Here is a 17,813-nt window from a genome sequence, read left to right on the forward strand (position 1 = left end):
ATCTGACTTTTTATCACACTTTAAACACACTTTGGTGCAGCAGTCTTCCTGTTTCGATATCAGATCATATTATGATCACTGGTGAGATCACTGCTTCACAGTTTATTTAATATTCATCGAGGTTTAACCAAACGTTTATTTAAAATAGGATTATTTTATTGATTATATTCAGATTTATTTTTGCTAGTGGAACTATACATTTTATCTTTTGATAAAAAGAAAGTTTTGTCATAATACAGGCAGTCCCCGGGTTACATGGATCCGACTTACATCGGATCCCTACTTACAAACAGGGTGAGGCAACCCCGCACTAGCTGCTTTTCCCCCTAGCAGACCAGGGAGACACGAAGCAAGCGCCCCCCTCCAGCAGACCAGGGAGACGTGGAGCGGCTTTTCTCAGCAGACACCTCAGCTTGAGAATAAAGGACTGAGGGAAGTGAGGAGTGGGAGAATAAAACTGAGCACTGGAGAAATGTTTGGCTAGAGTTTCCCCTACAATATGTACCAGTTCCGACTTACATACAAATTCAACTTAAGAACAAACCTACAGTCCCTATCTTGTACGTAACCCGGGGACTGCCTGTAATTGTTTGTTAGAATGAGATTATGGATCTTGATGTCCAAATTTTGACATTACAAATATAACGCTATTAAACTTCTATGGCAGGTTCAATTTCTCTCATTACATAAAATGTTGCAAATGTATGCTTTAGTTTTTCAAAATCCATGTTTTTATTCACATATTAGCAGAGCAGGGAGGATGATGGCACACCTAATCAACTCTTCAAATTTCCCAAAGGGACTACAAGATCTCTTCCTGTGACAGCAATCCACTCTCTCCATAATTTAATCCATTTAAAAAAAATGATGTCCAATTACTTTTTCTTTCTGTTGAACAGACTGAAGCTTTGAGCCTCTTTCAGAATGAAGGGTGACTTTGTTAGTGCAAACATAAACTAAAGCTGTAAATTCAGATGATTTTGGAGATGAGCATTATGAATGACTTCAGACTATGCGGATTGAGCACTTGTAGAAATTTCTCCTTTTTTACAAAAGGGAGGGGCTTCCCATGTTCTGTTAATTACTTCAGTTTCTCTTATTCTTAAAAAAAGACTTAAGATCACGAGACAGAAAGTTGTTTTACACAAATACCTTGGATTTAAAATGTTCTGCAAAAACTTTGGCTTGTAGGCTAGAGGAAATTCCTCCATACTTATTGATCAGACAAGTTTTATTAAAATTGGAATTCAGTTTGAAATTTATAGTGTAATGGATGCAGTTTGAACCACAGAGGAAATCAATATTAAAATAATATTTTCCTCAACGCAGATTACACATTTGATAGGACCAGCCTTTTGAGATTTAACTTTGTCCAAGTGATTATGTTAATGGTTTATCTGCCTCAAATGTTAGACCTGTGTATTTTACTAAATTTGTTACGATGTTTAAATTTTAAAAAAATCTGTTTTATTTTTCAGTAATCTCTACCAATCCAGATGTTCTGGTAACATTAGGAAAGGAGGAGGTAAGTGTCTTAGTTCATTAGTTGGAAGTAACTTCATACAAGTATATTTTTTAGAATTTTCTTTTCATATAATTGGCTAGCCATAATAAAGTATGTGTATTTGAGAACTTAATTTTTTAATTTGCTTTTCCTGATTTGTCATAAATACTGAATATTTTTAAGTGTAGTCAAAATGATACATTTTTACCAGAATTTATATGCTTAAGATAAGATTTTAAAAATTAAAATGCGGTGCAGAAGAGGCAGTACTCTTATTTCTAGAGTTCTGTAGGAATAATATATGCAAATATCTATTTGAGCGCTTCCAGACTGGGGGAAAAGGACATATGAAGAATGTGTTAGTGGTAGCATTTAAATATATTGGTTGGACGTTGGTATGTAACATTAGCTGGGAATATTCTTGTGGCTATAACCTTGAAATGAATAGTTATGCTTTGGCTAATACATAAAGACACATTTAGATTATATGAGTTTTGTTAAAAATAACTTATGCTGCACCAAACTTTTTGGTTTGGTTACCTTCCAGCAACTTTCCTCTGCGTTGTATCAGTCAGGTCAGGGAACCAAATTACCTATATAAATGCTCTTTTAACAAAAAGATTGGCTATGTATTTTCCTTTTAGTGAATATCTTCTCCACTATATGTTTGGATTGACATTCCATTTTGTGGTTAGTTTAGATGAAGGATACAATATTTCTCATAAATCCTGTGTATATGAAACCCTTCTCCTAAGAAATATTTTTAGTATTTCATTTGTATTTGTTGTTGAGATAAACTTAAATTTTATTTTATAATTACATAATAAAGGGACTGATGGGGAAGGTCATGAGGCCATGGGGCCAGGACTAGATGCCTTTAAAAGAGAGGCAGGTGCAGTCAGCTCAGGGGAAGCAGCAGGATTGCTAAACAGAAGACTTCTGGGATCACTCCTGGAGTCACTAGAGGAACTCTCATCTAGGAGATCTTTACCCTAACCCCACAGGGGTTGAAGGCCTGCAAAGGGTAAGGACTTCTGTAAGGAGGGAGGGCAAAACACAGCTCAGAGACCAGATCTGGCCTGCCATGCTGCCAGATCTGGCTTGCAGGAGCCTCTGCCACACTCCTTGCCTTCCTCGCCCCTGCACATGCTTAGGGCAACTCTCTAAATGCTGCGAGCCCTGGAGGGAGGGAGAGGCTTTGTGCACGGTGCCTGCCTTCAGCAAAATCTTGCTATTCCCTTTGGCTGGTTTCAGGCAAATGGGAGCTGCCTGTTTGCAGGATAGGCAGCTTGTGAAGTACCCAACCCTCCTTCAGGCTCACAGTGTATAGAGCCACACATGACCCTTTCAGCTAGTGCAGGTGCATGGAAGGCAGCCCCTACCTCCCCATAACCCTCTGTCCCCTTTCTGCACCCCTACCACATATAACCCAAAACATCTGCACCCCAGTATGTCTCTCCTCCAGGTACAAATCCCCCTCAGACCTTGCATCCCAGTCACCTACCCCTGATCACAGCCCAAATCCCTGCACTCTCTCCTTCACCACTGTGTCCAGATCATGTGCCCCCTCCTACATCCCACTCTCCCACCCCAACTCACAACCCCCTCCTTCACGCATTCCTTCCCATATATCCCCTTCTCCGTCTCAAACTCTTCCCCAAGTCATCTTCTGTACCTAACCGCATCCCAGATGCCACTCCTCCTCCAGTAATACCATGGAAGAGTGCATCCCTTCACCACTCAGTAAATTCTTGGAATGCCCCTCCCATAAAAAATGATTTCCCACCTCTGAACTAGGGCCTGTGCCAGAACATCCCAGTTCAAGTAACTGGGTGTGATCAGGTTCTTCCACCATCTGGGAGACAAACCTCAAAGAACTCCTGTACAGGGACAAAAGGCATCATATATAGTAGCCCAATGTCTGTGACTATGTAACACAGTAGCGTTACGAGTTGCCTCTGGGGGGGCGCTGGAGTTCTGCGGTGCTGGAGTTCTGTTGCCTCTGGAGTTCTGCGCCGCTCAGCTGGGCTGCCGTGGGGGAGCAAGTGGCACAAGCGGCCATTTGGGCCCCGCACTCCCCATGTAGCCCAGGGACCGCAGGGGTCAAACGGCCACTTGCGCTGCTTGCTTCCCCATGGCAGCCCGGCTGAGCAGCGCAGAATTCAGCCTAGCACCACAGCGGAAGGGGAACAGGGGAGGGGTGGTGACGTACATGGCCAGGCCCCGCCCCCTGGGCATGTACGTCACTGCCCTGCCCCCCATCGCCTCCCACCATGGTGCTCTGCTGAGTTCTGCGCCACTCAGATGGGCCGCCGCAGGGGAGCCCAAACAGCCGTTTGCTCCCGTGGGGCAGCCTGGCTGAGTGGCGCAGAACTCAGCCGAACTGGGGGAGGTGAAGGGGGACGGGGCGGTGACGTACATGCCTGGGGGCGGGGCCTAGATGAGTGTGCATCCCCAATGGAGACAGAGGAGAGTGGAGAGAGAGTGAGAGGCAGGAGGGGGAGAAGAGAGAGAGACAGAGAGGGAGGCAGAAGGCGGAGGAGAGCTGAGAGAGAGGGGGGGAGCCAGTAGGAGAAGGGGGGGAGAGAGAGAGACACTGGAGGCTCAGGAGAGAAGATGGAAGTGGAGAGACCTGAAAATCCCATCTTATGACGGGCTAATTGGCTAGTCTAAATATAGCATGTCGTGTAAAGCTCCAAGCCTACTAAGGGAGCCACATCAGTCTCAAAAAGGGACAGAGCACATCTTAATGTTAGTCTTCAGCGAACCAGGTTTCTACTAAGGACCTAAGCCAATAAGGTGTTGGGTATTGTCCACTCCTATGTGGAGTGGAAGGCACTCAGCCTCTGACAGAATCAAGCACTAAATTTCTTTACTGAGAAATAGCCTAAAGTGAGCCAAACTGTCTTATTACTTGTACCATTTTCATATGCAAGATATGGCTATCTCATTCATTGTCAGTTTGGTTAGTAAGAGTAAATCACCCTTTATTTGTGATGTTCTCACTTTTGAGTGCCATAATGGTTGCTCTTGCCAACTATTAGTTTCTTAATATACTATTATGTGAGATATGGGTTGTTACTGATTTATCTGTCAAGTTAATTTTGGCTCCCTCTACTGTAGTATCTGAATGATGCCACAACAGCACAGTCAGGTGTGGTTTTACATAGCACTCATAGAATTGCATTTCTCGATAATATACATTTCAGTTTCCCTTTTTGTAGTTGCAGAAAGTAGACCATGATCTTGAAATGGTTCTGTCTACAGTTCAGTCAAAGACTAGAAAGCTGAAGGAAGACATGAAAAGGTATAAAGTGAATTTAGTGTATGAATCCCATATGATTTTGATAGCAAATCAAGTGAGTTTTATTGTTTTAGTAGGCCTGAAAATTTCCAATTATCCATTGTTCCCTCTCACTTTTCCCTACTTTCATGTTCAAAGAGAACAGCAGTGGTTGGATGAGCAGCAACAACTGGTAGATGCTCTTGATGTAACACATGAAGAAATGAAAAATCAGGTGGTACAGTTTTCTGAAAAAAGGTATTTACAGTGCTTTTTCAGCAAAAAAAAAAGGTAAAGGATTAAATATTAGTATGACCAACAGATTTTTAAAAAAGCTAATACTGTTTGATAACTTTGGTAAAGATCAAATAAGCAAGTAATAAAATGCACTTGAAATCTACGTTGCAAATATTTTACAGGATGTACTTGCACTGTGATATTTGGATTATTGATGCCAATATTATAATAGCAACAGAACCTTTTTATTGAATTACATGTCACATCAGTTAAAATTTATTTTTACATTGGTTTTTAGAGCATTTCAGGAATTGAAAAGTAAAATGATGAAAATAAGGGCATATAAAGAAGAGCTCTTGAGTGCTTTGGGGGAGTTTCTAGAAGAACATTTTCCTCTCCCAGAGGAAGATGAAAATGCTAAAAAGAAGAAAAAAGTAAGATTTATTTAAAATTATCACATTTGAAAGGTTTTTATTAAAATTTTCTTGATTTTTATATAGTTTTAAAATCACAGTGCTGGAAAGTTAGAAAACCTATTTAAATCATACATGTAGTGTTAATACAATTATGCAAGGCACCGGTGAGATCTGACCTGGAATACTGTGTGCAGTTCTGGTTTTCCACATTTAATAAATTTGATTTCAAACTGGAATATGTGCAGAGAAATGTTACTAGGATGTTCAGAGGAATGGAAAATCTACCATATGAGAGGAGACCTTGGTTTGTTTAGCCAATCCAAATGAAGGCTGAGGGGAGAGATCATTGCTCTGTATAAATACAACAGAAGGATAAATACCAGGAAGGGAGAAGAGTTATTTAACTTACAGTGTTGACATGAGAGTAGATGTATATAAAGTCACCATCAATAAATTCAGGCTCAAAAGGGATCAATCAGTGAGGCAAAAAAGGCTAACTGGCTTCAGCAAAGAACTTGATAAGTTAAGGAATAGATGGTACAATGAGACTGCTTGCAGTTTGGTATATGGCTGATCTGTGGCTACTAGTAGCAAATATCCTCAATAGCTGGTGAAGGGATAGTGGATGACGAGAGCTCTTAGTTACTATAGAGCAGGGCTGGGAAGATGTGGCCCGAGGGCCGGATCCAGTCCGCCTAACACTTTGATCAGGTCCGTGAGCTACATCTGACTGCTTTCTATTTTTATCCTGCTGCCCATGCAACTGAATTTCTAGGTGGTGGCTCAGGCAATAGGATACTATTTAAATAGCTCACAGTCACAATGCTACCTCAGCAGGGGCCAGAGCTGTGAACCCTTTAAATAGCTGAAGCAATCCTGGCGGCTCCTGGGCAATGCAGTAGCAGTGGGACCAGGATCTGCATGTCCTTATCAGTGTTTTTAAGTCAAAGCCTTGGGCCCCAGACAACTCTGGGGAGAGGCTAGTCCCCAACTCCAGTCCATCTGCCCCAGGCTCCATCCCTGCGATGTGTATAGTCTATAGCATTAACCTATAAGCTTTTGCTTATTGATTAATCAGTTAATCAACTACACTGTTACATCTGTAGTACTGACTTCGGCCAGTGCCTGCTTTTGGAAGGTCCCTTAGAGGTGAATAGGAGAGCATTAAAACAACACCCAGAAGAAGGTGCCATAGACAAATAACTAGATATGCATATGATGACTCTCTGCATGAGAGTGAAGACAATATACATCTAAGGCAGCAGTTCCCAACCTTTTCCAGATGGGGACCCATTTTGACAATTCAGGAAGACTTGGTGACCCAGGGCAATTAAAAAATGGGGGCGGGAGGGCAGAGCCACTTGGGGAGACACTTGGCAACCCTTTTGAAATGTAATGGCAACCCATATTTGGGTCCTGACCCATAGGTTGGGAAACCCTGATCTAAGGCATCTTGCAGTCAACATGGGAGCATTGATCCAGCTCCAACCCTCCCCCACCTAATTAATCTGGCCAGCAATTAGGTGGAAAAACTGTTAGTAAAAACATTCATTCATTCATGCTTAAATTTGACACCTTATGTATGATTTTAAACAAAGACTCTAATTATCTTGCTCATTACAAAGATGGCTTCCCCAATCACCCCTATGTCATTACCTCACAGACACTAACCTTCCCCCCCTCACGTCCCCTCTATTCTAAAATTTGATTTGTCAATTTCACATGCGTTCATTTTTTTTATTGTATCACTTTGATATATATGGTTGTGACGATTTTCTTCCACATATTGATCTGAGGAAGTGGGTCTGGCCCATGAAAGCTCATCACCTAATAAACCATCTTGTTAGTCTTTAAAGAGCTACTTAGTTCTGTCTTTTTTTTTTGGTAAAAACAAGACATGGTAGGTGTGTGCGTGTATGTGCTGTATTACATGCATCTAAGTGTTGACTGCTATATGTGTGTATTACCAAAAAATGTTTCATTTTGCCTTTTCCCCTGAAAAGATCCCATTCAGTACTTTTAAGTACAGCACAGCCATCCCTGCCCCAGAGCCAGCCCCCCCCAGTACCCCGTATCCCAATGCACTCACCCCTCCCCCTGAGCCAGCCCCCCCACAGTGCTCCCCATCCCAATACGCTCACCTCACCCCTGCACCAAAGCCAGCCCCCCCCATGCACTCACCCCTCTTCCCCCAGAGCAAGGCACCCCCAGTGCCAGGAGCAACCCCCCAATCAAATCCTCCTCCTCCTCCTCCCCCTCCCACCCCGGAGAGCCAGGCACCGGAGGAACGGGGCTGGGTAAGGAAACCTTACCTTTAAAACCATTGCTCCTCCCACCCAACTTGGCTGCTTCAGCTTGGAGTAGAGAGCCAGTAGCATGTAGTCAGCAGCTCCCGGGTCTCGGTTGAAAGCATCACGTGGCCCAGAACAGCGTGCGCTCTAGTCCCACCCCAGCTCGGTGCCTCCCTAACATGGTGCCTGGGGGTAACTGTCTCCCTCTTCCCCCCTTCGCTACGTCTCTGGTCCCTGGCCCCGATCCTGGGGCAGATCCTGGGGCAGAGCATCTGGCCGCAGAAAGGGCTGGTGCCACCCTGCCTCCTGTTGTGGCATGGATAGGAGGAGAGGCCATGGTCCAGGTGCAACAGCCAGCGGGGAGTTGGTAAGCATAGCGAGCAGGGAGTGCAGCCCCCTAGTTTTGATGGCCACTTTGCTTAAAAGTGATTTAATTCGTAATATCAATTAACTTTGTAACATCACAGAACGGGAGACTAATTTAAGAAAGTGAAAGCATTACACACTGCTGGCCTACTAAAAATAAAGTCAAATCTGTTGTTTTTTTTTAATTTGCAAATATAAAAGCTTCTTTAAAAGTAATACTTGAACTAATATCTTTAGGACTCAAAAGTAGCAAATTAATAACTTCTCTTTATATAGTTACTAGAAGAGATATCTGGCATTGCTTGGGTCTTGAACTCAGTTTTTGTGTTTTTGGAAAATGAAATGGTAGGACTGGAGATAAGGGTCTCAGTGTGGAGGTTCCCCCAAGGAGAGACTACCACCCCATCCCTCTCTCAGCGCAGCAGCTTGGGGCCAAGTGAGAAGCACCTTTCTATTGCTTCTGCAGTTCCAGTGGGCACACCTAGGGGAGTGGTGTATGTTCCCTAGCTAAGGCAGGTGTAGGTTCGTCTGCTGGCAGTGGGGAGAGGGAGACTCCCCTCCCGCCCTCCCTAAAGGGTTCTTTAGGGGCGAGAATCTCTGTGCTGGGGCAGTCCCGGGGGTGGGGGGAGGATGTGTGATCCCAGCCAGCCCTTTTAACCTGCTTTGTGATTCTGTCTCTTTTCTATGTGGTTTTATGAGAAGCAATCCCATTCTGGGCACATCCTGTTTTTCTGGCACAACCAAACCCTTTCCTTGGTTTAAGTTCTGATAAGAGAAAAATGCATATTGAATTTGGTGGTCCTCACTCTTACCTTTTAGGAGTTCTTGAACAGAGAGGCAGACAAAGTCAAATAAATAGATTAGAAGATTTATCTGGTGTTGCTCAGGTTCTTAACTCAATTAATTTTTCTTATTCTGGAAAATAAAATAAAAATGTACATGCTTCATTTAAAACATTGCTCTCGGGTGAGGCTGGGTATGAGGGCTTCAGTACAGGCTTCACTGTGAAGAGAGGACTACCCTAGCCCTCTCTCAAGACAGCAGCTTGGGACCTGATTTGAAAGCACCTCTATATGACTGCTGCAGTTCCAGCAGGCACAGCCTGGGGAGGGGTGCATATCCCCAAGCTGCGGCAGGTCCTAGTTTGTCTGCCCAGTGTGCCCCCCAGCCAGAGTGAGGAACATAGCAAACTGTGCATTTTCCTCTTACTCCCTGATGAAGGGGAACAGCCAGCAATGTTCCCATACAAAAGCTTCAGCCCCCCCCGTCCTCCCTAAATGGGAATTGGGAAGCTCAGGGCTGGGGTAGTCCCGGGTGGGGGGGAAATGTTCTCAGCCAGCCCCTGCCTGGTGATTCTTTTTCTTTTCTGTATGGTTTGATGAGAAGCAGTCCCATTTTGGGCACATCCCTTTTTCCAGGCACAAACAGGTCCTTACTTTGCTTGAAGTTCTGGCAAGAGGAATCTGTATATCAAATTTGGTGGTCTTAGCTCTTACCATTTAGGAGAAGTTCTTGAATAGACACACACAGAGACAAATGTGTAGTAGAGAAGAGCAAGCCTTAAGGCAGGGGTTCTCAAACTTTTTGATAACGCAACCCCCTAAAATGCTCATTGAATTTGTGTGACACCTCCACACACACCAAAGTTGTTAAGCAAAAAGAAAAAAAAAGTGGGAGAGCCAAAAAGAGTTAAGCAAAAAAAAAAAAAGCCCCACTCGTGCTTGACTCATCCCTCCTGCCGTCACTGTGCTGCAGGGAAGCCGCAGCGGGGCTGATACTCCCTCCCACATCGTGCCTGGCACGCTACACAGCTGTGGGAGGGGAGCACATTTCAGGAATCCCCGGAAGTGGCGCGAAGGACCCCGGGGAACCCGGCAGCTGCGACCCCCCCCTGGGGGTCGCGACCTACACTTTGAGAAACGCTGCCTTAAGATATTATGGACCAAACTCTTAAAACAAAATATAATATTTGTATAATAACATCTCTTTGCCCAGAATTTTAGAAAATTAACTAGAATTGATCTCATGATTTTTCTTACTGATCTTACACCAGTCTACCAGATTGAGTAATTTTTAATTCCCATTCTTGTTTAATAAGATGTTTGAATAAAATGCAAATCTCATTTTTGACAGATGGAATATTTAATATCTTCTTTTCAACTTAGTTTAAGGAAACATTTGTTTAGAGTTGACATTCAACTTGTTGCTGAATATATGATTAAATATGTAACTTTTTTAATGTGACATTTTTAAATTAAAAAAACAAGTCTGTTCATTGCTCTGAATGTTTGTATTGAGATTTTTTCTTTATCAATTAACATTCTTTTCTGACTCTATTATTTGAATTTAAACATAATTTGTTGCTGCTTTTGTAGATTCCCGTGGAAGAGCGAACTGTACAACTGGTAACATTACATGAAATTTTAGAGGTAAAGTGATATTTGTATGTGGTGCCACTTTTTTTTCTTACAGTGCTCAAAATCTGCAATTGTTCATTAGCAAAATGAATGATAGTGTGTTAAAATAATTAAAATAATAGAAATAGCGTTCAAAAAATCTTACTGGGTTCCTCTTTTAATTCTCAGAGCATGCAAAGTAACTGTCTGGTACTAAACTTATTTAATATTTAAATATAATTTAGAAAACTGCACATATAATTTGAACTGGAAAATTATAGGCTAAATTTCAAGATACAAAATCAAACTTAAGTTCTTTTTATATTCACTAATTTTTAAGTAGGGCTTTATAACTTTTTACTTCATGGTTCGCATTAGAAAAGAATTTTTAAAATGGGTTGGTTAAAATTTGAACTAAAATGTTTATCTTTTATGTTTTGTACTATTTGAATGTACGCAGTTAAAATATAATGCAGCATTAAGTCAATTTCTAATATATTCATTTTGTTGAGTTATTCAATTCAATTTGTAGGAATTGATAGATCTGTGTTCAGTATATATATTTTTTTAAATTGCCAAGGATGCTCAGATTGAGTGGACACTTCTATTATAATTTGTAAAAATTCAGATAAATTATTAATTTGCAAGACATAAATCTGATGGATCTAAAAAGGTTTTTTTGGATGATATCACCTTCTCTACCCTAAACTTAGTATTTGGAATACAGACTTTTTATAGCAAACTCTCTGAGAAACCTCCTTGAAGAACAACAGTTGTTCTCAGGGAAGGCCTGAGAAATGTTAACATTCTTCTTCAAGTGCTTGCTTATGTCCATTCATAAGGTGTGTGTGTGTGTACCCCGTGCACAAGTTATGGAAGCTTTTTCCCCTTAGCAGTCCCCGTTGGGCCAGCAGGGGAGCCCCCTGGAGTGGTGCCTGTATATCCTAGCATATAACCCCCTGCTGGCCCTTCACCTCCTCAGTTCCTTCTTTCTTCCCGTGGCCGTTGCATTGCTGGAACCCTCTGCTTGCCTTTACAAGTGCACCATTAGCTTTCTTATGTAAATAATTTCTCCTTAGGAGTAGTTAGCAGTTGATTGTTAGTAGACAGTGATTAGATAGTATTGATAGTAGTTTCCCCACTTCCCTCCGGGAGGAGGGCATGCCAGGGCTTCAAACCCTGTCACCAGTCCTCCAAATCCATGCCCCGCGGAGATCCACACAAAGATTGTTTGAAGTGCCATTTAACTAACGCCTGCAAGTTCTGCAGTTCCTTTAAGCTGAGTACGCAGAGGGAGAGAGACTCCAGGCTTAAGCTCTTGTTAATGGAGTCAGTACTTCAGCCGCTGGCACTCTCAGTAAAGAGCGTACTGGCGTCGACTAGAGAGACTGAAGGGGCTCCAAGGCACACGGCGCCTTCCCGGCACTGATCTCAATCGCTGGTGCCATCGACTAGTGAATGGACACAAAGTGAAAGGTCGCTGCGGAAGCAGGACCGGAGTGCCTGCCCCTGGGAGCCGGTGCTTCAAGGGAGGAGCCCAGTAGGATCAGGAGATGAAGGGGGCTAGGACCTGTCCCTGGAGGAGGTCCGGAGGCCATCCACGCCAGAGTCATTCTCTGCAGCCCGGGAGCTGATAGAGCTCACGGCCTCCCCAGGCCCAGCACCGCATCGAGGAGCACATGGGCCGCGAGACCCATGTGCCTAAGCCAGCCCTAGCACTGCAGCCAGCACTGCCCAGGCCTTCGCCCAGGCAAGAGCGAGTCCGTCCATGGAGCAGGAGGCACCATGGAGGAGGGCACCTCTTCCTGCAGAGTCGGAACCAGAGTCCCACGCCATGCTGCCCCCACCGGTACTGCCTGTACCCCATAGAGGGAAACCAACTGCCATGGCTCACCATGCAGCACAGGGGGATCAAGGGTCTTCTGCACTGCCGTGGTCGGCGACGGAATACTCTTCAGAGTCTGATATGGAGTCTCTGGTCTTGTTAGTCTCCTCTCGATGGTTGGCTGCATCTAGGGAGTCTCGCTCGTCCTGTAGGTCGGCACACCACTCCAGTTCAGGTCACCGGTCCTCATCTCAGCACCACTTGGAGCATCGCAGCCCACCCATGGCCCCCACACTGGCAGCAGCCTATGCAGTGGCCTTTCTGGACACTGTGGGCCTATCATCAGGTGCAAGGCCTGACATATCGAGACCAGGGTCTATGGCGATCTCGGTGCACTGTAGCCGTAGGTCTGCCTCCTCGGCCATCCCGCTCACCAGGGACCCAGGCTCAGAGATTGAGGTTGAGAGGTGAATCGGCTGAACCACCCCAGCAGGCCCTGCACAGAGCCCTGGTCCCAGTACTGAGCCTGGCACCACGGTTATGGTTCAACCCCAGCTGCTGGATTCCTCATCACTGGACGAGGCTTTAGCAGATCCATCTCCTGGCATGCCTGTGACAGACATGTGAGCCCATCAGGACCTCCTCAAGTGCCTCGTGCAGAACCTGGAGATACAGGCAGAGAAGGTTAAGGAGGAGGAGGATCCAATGGTGGACATTCTTATGGCTGATATCCCGGCTAAGATCGCCCTCCCTCTGAATAAAACGGTGGTAAAGATAACCAAGACCTTATGGCAGACACCAGCCTCCATTCCCCCGACACAAAAAGGGGTTGAGAGGAGGTATTTTGTGCCCCAGTCTGGGCATGAGCATCTCTTCGCACATCCACCACCGGGTTCAGCAGTGGGTCAGGCAGCTTGCCAGAGGGAGAGGCAGGGGCAGTGGGGCCCTACTCCGAAAAGTAAGGAGCCAAAGAAGTTGGACCTGCTGGGGCGGAAGGCATATGCTATTGCGGGCCTACAACTGAGGATCGCAAACCAGCAAGCAATGCTCAGCTGGTATGTGTAGAATTCTTGGGTGGCGGTGGACAAATTCAAAGACCAGCTGCCCCAGCCTTCCCAGCGGGAGTTTGCTGTCTTTATGGAGGAAGGAAGACTACTTGCACGAACAGTGCTGCAGGCCGCCCTGGATGCCGTGGATTCGGCAGCTCAGGCCATGGCCACGGGCATTGTTATGTATAGAGGCTCGTGGCTCCAGATCGCTGGCATACTGCAGGACGTCCAGGTGACGTTGCAGGACCTCCCCTTCGAGAGCTCTGAGTTGTTCTCGGAGCAAACAGATGACAAGCTACATACCCTTAAAGATTCAAGGGCCACCCTAAAAACCCTGGGCATTCACACCCCAGCCCCGCAGCAGCATCCACTCAACCAGAGGATGCAGAGAGGCTATCAGCAAGGGCCGCGGTTTGATAGTAGGAGGAGGTCTAGGGCTCCCACAGCCAGGGGGAATAGGAGGAGATCACGGGGTCCCACGACCAGAACCCCGGATCCTCCAATAAGTCCCAGGGGCCTAGGCCCAGCTTTTGAAGGTGTGCCCGAGGCTGGAGTTCCAGTCGTTCCCATAGATCGACTCTTTTGCCAGGGGCTATCCCCCTTTTTCTGGGCCTGGTGAGCTATCACCATGGACTGTTGGGTACTGGACACGGTACAGAGGGGATACTCTATCCCATTCCTTTCTTCTCTGCCATCCCATCCCCCTTCCCTGTCCCTTTTCAGGGACCCCTCTCACGAGACCCTGCACAGGCAGGGAGTCTCCATGCTTCTTTCTCTAGGGGTGGTAGAGGAGGTCCCCCTATCCTGCCAGGGAAGTGGCTTTTATTCCCGCTACTTCCTGATCCCAAAATCCAAGGGGGGGTCACCACCCCATCGTGGACCTAAGGGGAGTCAACGCCTTCTTAAGAAAGTCAAAATTCAGGTTGGTGACACTAGCCTCCATCATCCCCTCCCTCGATCTAGGAGACTGGTACGCTGACCAAGTGCATGGTGGTAGTGGCGGCATTCCTTTGAAGGAATGGGTTGCACGTTTACCCTTACACCTAGACGACTGGCTGATCGGGGCAGTCAAGGGGCCAACTTTTGTCCAACATTGACCTAGCCAGGGAAACGTTCTTAGGGTTGGGGCTCATACTGAACAAAGAGAAGTCCATCCTTACTTCCACCCAAATGATAGAGTTTGTGGGGGCACATTTGGATGTGATGTGTGATAGGGCGTCACTTCATGTCCACAGTTCCTATCCCTGGATGACATCATTCGTGGCCTCCAGGCTTCCCCCATGACCAGGGTGCAGAACTGCATAAGGCTTTTGGGTCACATGGCAGCATGCACGTATGTGGTGTGACATGCCAGGCTCTACCTCAGGCCTCTCCAGAACTGGCTGGTGACGGTGTATAGGCCAGCCCGCGACCATATCGACCTAGTGGTGATGGTCCTTCCAGTGATCCTATCGACCCTGAACTGGTGATTGAGGGACTCCGAAGTATGCGAAGGGATCCCGTTCCACCATCCCTCCCCCACGGTCCAGCTGGTGACCGATGCCTCCAATGCAGGACAGGGTGCCCACCTGGCGGATCTTCGTACGCAAGGTATGTGGTTAGGGGCAGAAAGGAACCTGCATATCAATGTCAGGGAGCTGAGGGTGATTTGGCTGGCTTGTTGGACATTTATGCCCCAGCTACAGGGGAAGTGTGTGTCCAATCTCATGGACAACGTGATGGTGGTGTACTACATCAACCGTCAAGGTGGTGTTTGTTCCTCTCCCCTGTGCCAGGAGGTGCTAGCTCTCTGGGATCTGTGCATTGCGCAGGGGGTTCATTTGCAGGCCACTTACCTGCCGGGGTCATGCAACACCCTGGCGGAACCTCCAATCCCTCCTCCTCAAGGCTTGGATGATCAGTGGCTGCGGGTGCTGGGGAGCAGAACTCCTTTGCTCAGACCCGGTGAGGAAGATACTCATGGAAAGTAGGAAACCCTCCGCTAGACCATCCTACCTAGCCAAACAGAAGAGGTTTTCTATTTGGATCAATCAGAAAGGGGCGGCCCCGGAAAGGGCCCCTATTCCTCTTATTTTGGACTACCTTTTCAACCTCCAGGGCCAGGGGCTGTCTACCACCTTGATTAGGGTACACCTGGCGGCCATTACAGCCTTCCACCAGGGAGAGGGTGGAGGGGTCACTCTTTGTGCAGGATATGGTGAAACACTTCCTGAAGGGATTGGACAGGTTATACCCCCACATGCGTCGGCCAGTGCCGCAGTGGGATTTGAACCTGGTACTGCGAAGGCTCATGTGCCCACCGTTGGCTACGTGTTCTCTCTCCCACCTCTTGTGGAAGGTAGCGTTTCTGGTGGCCTCAGCCAGGAGGGTTTCTGAGCTGCGGGCCCTCTCCTCAGAACCTCTGTACACAGTGATTTCGAGGGACATGATGACGATGCACCCACACCCGGCTTTCCTCCTTAAGGTAGTTTCCCTGTTCTGCATGTCCCAGGAGATGTTCCTGCCAGTATTCTATCCAAAGCTGCATGCGAATGAGAAAGAGAGGGCACTCCACTCACTGGATGTTAGGAGGGCTCTTGCCTTTTATTTAGACAGGACGCGGTTGTTTCGCAAGTCCACTCATTGTTTGTCTCCATAGCAGACAGAATGAAGGGTTCCCCATTATCAGCTCAGTCTTTTTCGTCATGGATTACATCGTGTATCAAGACCTGTTACAATCTTAGAGGGAGGGTGACCCCTCCTATCACGGCCCACTTGACTAGGGCCCAGGCCTCCTCCATGGCCTTCCTAGCCCAGGTGCCAGTCATGGATATATTCAGGGCGACCACCTGGTCCTCGGTCCACGCCATTGCCAAGCATTATGCCATCACGCAACAAGCTAGTCAGGACACAGCGGTAGGTCAGGCAGTGCTGCAGTCCGTTTCGCTCTAGGTTCCGACCCCACGTCCTTAGGGGTTTGCTTGGCATCACCTAGACGGAATGGACATAAGCAAGCACTCGAAGAAGAAAAGACGGTTACTTACCTCGTAACTGTTGTTCTGTGAAATGTGTTGCTTATGTCCATTCCGATCCCGCTCACCTCCACCTTTGTTGGACTCTCCGACAAGAAGGAACTGAGGGGGTGGAGGGCCAGCAGGGGGTTATATGCTAGGCTATACTGGCACCACTCCAGGGGGCTCCCCTTCTGGCCTAAAGGGTACTGCTAAGGGCAAAAAGCTTCCAGAACTTGTGCACGGGACGCACACACACACCTAGACAGAATGGATATAAGCAACACATCTCGAAGAACAACAGTTGCGAGGTAAGTAACCGTCTTTTCTGGTGCTAAGATGCTAAAATCCAGTCACTATGACATTGTTGTGCTTCACTTTAAAGTGCAGACTAAGAGTTTTTGTACTTATGTCATTAAATTTATGCTTCATGTTACATGCCTCAAGTATCTCAGCATGCCTTTTAGTGCCAAATTAGGTAGGGCTTGAAAACAAATGAAATATGAAAGTAGCCAAATGAGTTACTAAACCCAGTGGAAATATAATTTCAAAAAAAATTATACCTTAAAATTACTTTTCATATTCCCTTAAGTGATATTAAACACATGTAAAGTATTAAAACACCCAGAGGTCTGATGTCTGTTTGAAAGAATAAACTAATTTCAGAAATTCAGATTTTTTTAATATTAATTATCTTACCCTAAACTTTGAGTGTCACTGATCTTTGTTTTATGTTTTTCTTGAGCCATTTAGAAGCCATAGGGAGGGTGGTGTAGCAGCTAATGTGAGTAGAGATGAAAGCATGGGTAGGATTTAGGCTGATATGGCTGTCAAGGTAGTGGCATTTACAGACATTATTTGTGAAGTTGGCAGTAGATAGATTTACAATTACATGGGCTCAAAGAAAAGGAAGAAAGACATAAAGCTAATCAGATTGCTGACAGAGTCAAATGCAAAATTTAGGTTAAGGAGGAAAAAAGAACAGATGTAATTGTTTTGAGAGTACGTATCGTGGCTTGGGAGGGGCAAAGGGCCTTTATATGTATAAATGAACAAAATTGATTAAAATGTTTATTCACTTGCTTAAGACATGCAAGGGAAGTAGATAGTGAGGAAACGTTTTAAAGGCATATAAAGATGTATCTCTGAATATCATAACTAAAATTAGTAGTTAAGGTTAAAAGTAATTAGATAATGACTGGAGAGGGAGAGCAGAAAGCTAAAAATAGAACCTTTTTAGACTCAGAAGGCAATTTCTTGGCTCATCATTACTGAAAGAGTGGCTAGACAGGTCAGAGAATGAAGTCTGAAGGAAGGTGAAGGAGAAGGAGCAAAAGAATCATTTGGGAGATACATTACTGTGAAACGAGATAAGTAGTATCTGTTGGTGGGTATGAAAGAGAAATGTATCTAAAATAAAGGTTTGCTTAATGACCTTTCAACTTTGGAAGCCTGT

The 17,813-nt window shown here is 45.6% G+C and overlaps 1 protein-coding gene across 4 annotated transcripts in view; it reads left to right on the forward strand.

Moving 5' to 3' along the window:
- Window positions 1–17,813, forward strand: part of CENPK (centromere protein K) — a 102,312-nt gene that overhangs the window by 67,197 nt on the left and 17,302 nt on the right. For all 4 annotated transcript variants that reach the window (XM_006117003.4, XM_075932390.1, XM_075932391.1 and 1 more), the window contains 5 exons: window positions 1,479–1,525; window positions 4,729–4,811; window positions 4,947–5,045; window positions 5,323–5,458; window positions 10,473–10,526. In XM_006117003.4, the coding sequence (XP_006117065.1) occupies window positions 1,479–1,525; window positions 4,729–4,811; window positions 4,947–5,045; window positions 5,323–5,458; window positions 10,473–10,526 (419 nt within the window). The remainder of the gene's footprint in view (window positions 1–1,478; window positions 1,526–4,728; window positions 4,812–4,946; window positions 5,046–5,322; window positions 5,459–10,472; window positions 10,527–17,813) is intronic.

This window comes from Pelodiscus sinensis, chromosome 6, assembly GCF_049634645.1.
Source record: "Pelodiscus sinensis isolate JC-2024 chromosome 6, ASM4963464v1, whole genome shotgun sequence".
NCBI lineage: Eukaryota > Metazoa > Chordata > Testudines > Trionychidae > Pelodiscus > Pelodiscus sinensis.